This window comes from Limulus polyphemus, unplaced genomic scaffold (genome assembly GCF_000517525.1).
Source record: "Limulus polyphemus unplaced genomic scaffold, Limulus_polyphemus-2.1.2 Scaffold11565, whole genome shotgun sequence".
Taxonomy (NCBI): Eukaryota; Metazoa; Arthropoda; class Merostomata; order Xiphosura; family Limulidae; genus Limulus; species Limulus polyphemus.
Genome location: NW_013677175.1, coordinates 12,610 through 16,252, shown reverse-complemented (window position 1 = coordinate 16,252; position 3,643 = coordinate 12,610). Strand labels below are relative to the sequence as shown.

Below are 3,643 nucleotides of genomic sequence, written 5' to 3'. Positions count from 1 at the left end.
TCTAGTACAGCCAGTATATCAGAAAACCTGTTGTGTGACATTAATATAAAAATGTTTCTACAAGTCTCTAGTACAGCCAGTATATCAGAAAACCTGTTGTGACATTAATATAAAAATGTTTCTACAAGTCTCTAGTACAGCCAGTATATCAGAAACCTGTTGTGTGACATTAATATAAAAATGTTTGTACAAGTCTCTAGTACAGCCAGTATATCAGAAAACCTGTTGTGTGACATTAATATAAAAATGTTTCTACAAGTCTCTAGTACAGCCAGTATATCAAAAACCTGTTGTGTGACATTAATATAAAAATGTTTGTACAAGTCTCTAGTACAGCCAATATATCAGAAACCTGTTGTGTGACATTAATATAAAAATGTTTCTACAAGTCTCTAGTACAGCCAGTATATCAAAAACCTGTTGTGTGACATTAATATAAAAATGTTTGTACAAGTCTCTAGTACAGCCAGTATATCAAAAATCTGTTGTGTGACTTTAATATAAAAATGTTTGTACAAGTCTCTAGTACAGCCAGTATATAAGAAAACCTGATGTGACTTTAATATAAAAATGTTTCTACAAGTCTCTAGTACAGCCAGTATAACAGAAAACCTGTTGTGTGACATTAATATAAAAATGTTTGTACAAGTCTCTAGTACAGCCAGTATATCAGAAACCTGTTGTGTGACTTTAATATAAAAATGTTTGTACAAGTCTCTAGTACAGCCAGTATATCAGAAAACTTGTAGAAACATTTTTATATTAATGTCACAACAGGTCTCTAGTACAGCCAGTATATTAGAAAACCTGTTGTGTGACATTAATATAAAAATGTTTCTACAAGTCTCTAGTACAGCCAGTATATCAGAAATCTATCTGATAGAATTTATTTTATTTTATGTTTTCTTGATAGGTAGTTTTACCCATCACACACCACGTGTGAGTTATTAGTAAGTTACACTGGTAATTGATGTAATTAACAGAGTTATTAGTCAGTTACACTGATAATTGATGTAATTAACAGAAAGTTATTAGTTACACTGATAATTGATGTAATTAACAAAGTTATTAGTTAGTTACTCTGATAATTGATGTAATTAACACAAAGTTATTAGTAAGTTACACTGATAATTGATGTAATTAACAGAAAGTTATTAGTTACACTGATAATTGATGTAATTAACACAAAGTTATTAGTCAGTTACACTGATAATTGATGTAATTAACAAAGTTATTAGTTACTCTGATAATTGATGTAATTAACAGAAAGTTATTAGTCAGTTACACTGATAATTGATGTAATTAACAAAGTTATTAGTTACTCTGATAATTGATGTAATTAACAGAAAGTTATTAGTCAGTTACACTGATAATTGATGTAATTAACAAAGTTATTAGTTACTCTGATAATTGATGTAATTAACAGAAAGTTAATCAGTTACTCTTATTATTTCCATTTTATCTGATATAATTTACAGGAATTATTTGATGGTAAAACTCACACGATACTCTTAGTCAGATAAAAAGCATGCACTGGACATCTCCCTGTTTAATGATTTGGATGTACAAGTTAATATCAGTATTCATAATATTTGATGTACAATAAAAGACGTATATCTAGAGTGAATCAATTAATTAAGGCTTAAAGAATTGGAAATAGATTACAGAATTCTTTTATTTGGAAAAAGAAAAAAAAACACACTTTAGAAATGTGTAAATTTTCTTTTTCGTCTAGTATAAAAAAAGGGCCCACAAGTTATCTTAATGAAATGAAGTTTTGTGACTTTACTTTCTCAACTATATACTGGTTTTAGTGTTAAATAACATCTCCAATCCAACCCACTGCAAGGAACGAACTGGACGATATTTTGAACCTTATAAATCATTTAGCATGATATTTATAATTCATATTGTAGTGAAAATCTGTTAACCTAAACTAAAAGTAAAAACATATATAAAATTAGCTGTCAGATCTAATAACAGGAAGTTCATATCACTGGTCATGCTACATTTCAAAATACAAGTAATAAACTGGTCCTTCTTTTACGAAACTTGATACTAACACAACATTTAAACATTTATCATGCTGTGTAAAACAATGGTTTGAAACTTCTGTATAATTTCAGTTTAAACATACAGAAATAATCAAGTATCATGACTGACAAATCAATATATACATCTACAGTTTTACAGTTTCTAAACCTCTCAACCAAACATGAAATACCAATACATCTAATTTCACAGACTGGTAGAAAAATTCTTCAGGTCACTTGAAACAATATATCACACACTTTAACCTTTGACTTACAGGACTTCTGTGTTACTGAAACAGATCATCATATAGTAATCTGTACAAATAAACCATGATGTAGACAGTTTCAGTATAACATTGAAGTGTCATCATTCTTTTAATAAACGTGACAAGAAATTGAAAAAAAAATTACTCTGTAGGATAGTATTAAACTTTTGTTTAAAAAGACTTAAACTCATGACATAAAACACCACTTAACAATAGTAATATTTTTTAGATCCAACCCAACATTTCTGTACTGCATGTAACAAATAGAAAACATTCCAATCACTAAAGATGTCAGTTTCTACTGCTATAAATATTTACCAAGTTAAATAAACTAACTGTAGCAGTGCACAGCAACTATAATATTACATGCACACATAATTTCTTCTGTCTGATCTAAGAAAATAAAAAAAAAATCCATAAAGAATTCTGTGCCACTGGAAAAATAAATCAATTTTTTTTTTGTTTCCTCTTAAATACACACTTAAACTACTTCAATAAAAACCGATCCGTTAATTTTCCCACACAATGTTACAGCTTGAAATTGTATTTTATCAGCGTATTTGTTACATAAAATAAGCTACTATTATAATATTTCAATCTTATTCTTCGTAGAAAATGTTTCTGAAAACAAAAATTAACACATGTACCCAACACAATCTTGTGTTGATTATTTTAAGAAAAAGAATTGACCCCAACAACAGAGCCCCACCTCTCAAAGGTTGATCCAGCTTGAGGCAATGTCAACAACTTGGGTAGGTTCCAACCACCCTTGTCTTATTCAGGCGGACATCCACAAACTATGCCACGTCGTATCTTGCCAAACGATATAATGATGCGGACCGGCCACTAGGTGGCCAAGATAACGTGCTGAGTGCCGACGGGTGGCTTTTGGTTCTTGGAGTGATAATTACGAATCGTGTGCCTACGTCTGTACGAATGTGACCGCCTGCGACTATCTTGACATCCACTTGCTGTTGAAACCGAGCAACAACGTTCCATGATAGCCACCAATCGTGCTTCCACGTTACCCAGTAGAGGGCGGATTGAAGGGTCAGTAGCCCAACATTCTTTCATAAGATTCCAGCATTCTTCATCAAAATGTGGTAACCGTTCTGGTCGTGCTCCTAAACATGAAATATACATTTCAACAAATTAAACAAAGACATGTAGTTTCCAGTGTCTGTACTTTAGGTGTTATTAAAGGCAAGTAGTTTCCAATATCTGTACTTTAGGTGTTATTAAAGACAAGTAGTTTCCAATGTCTGTACTTTAGGCATTATTAAAGACAAGTAGTTTCCAATGTCTGTACTTTAGGTGTTATTAAAGACAAGTAGTTTCCAATGT

The 3,643-nt window shown here is 31.0% G+C and overlaps 1 protein-coding gene across 1 annotated transcript in view; it reads right to left on the bottom strand.

Moving 5' to 3' along the window:
• Positions 1-6: 6 nt before the first annotated feature.
• Positions 7-3,643, bottom strand: part of LOC106476784 (dual serine/threonine and tyrosine protein kinase-like) — a 15,757-nt gene continuing 12,120 nt past the window's right edge. Inside the window, exons 9-10 of the mRNA XM_013937411.2 lie at positions 808-3,423; positions 7-222 (exon numbers count right to left, since the gene is read on the bottom strand). Coding sequence (XP_013792865.2) covers positions 3,146-3,423 — 278 coding nt within the window. The 3' untranslated portion in view covers positions 7-222; positions 808-3,145. The remainder of the gene's footprint in view (positions 223-807; positions 3,424-3,643) is intronic.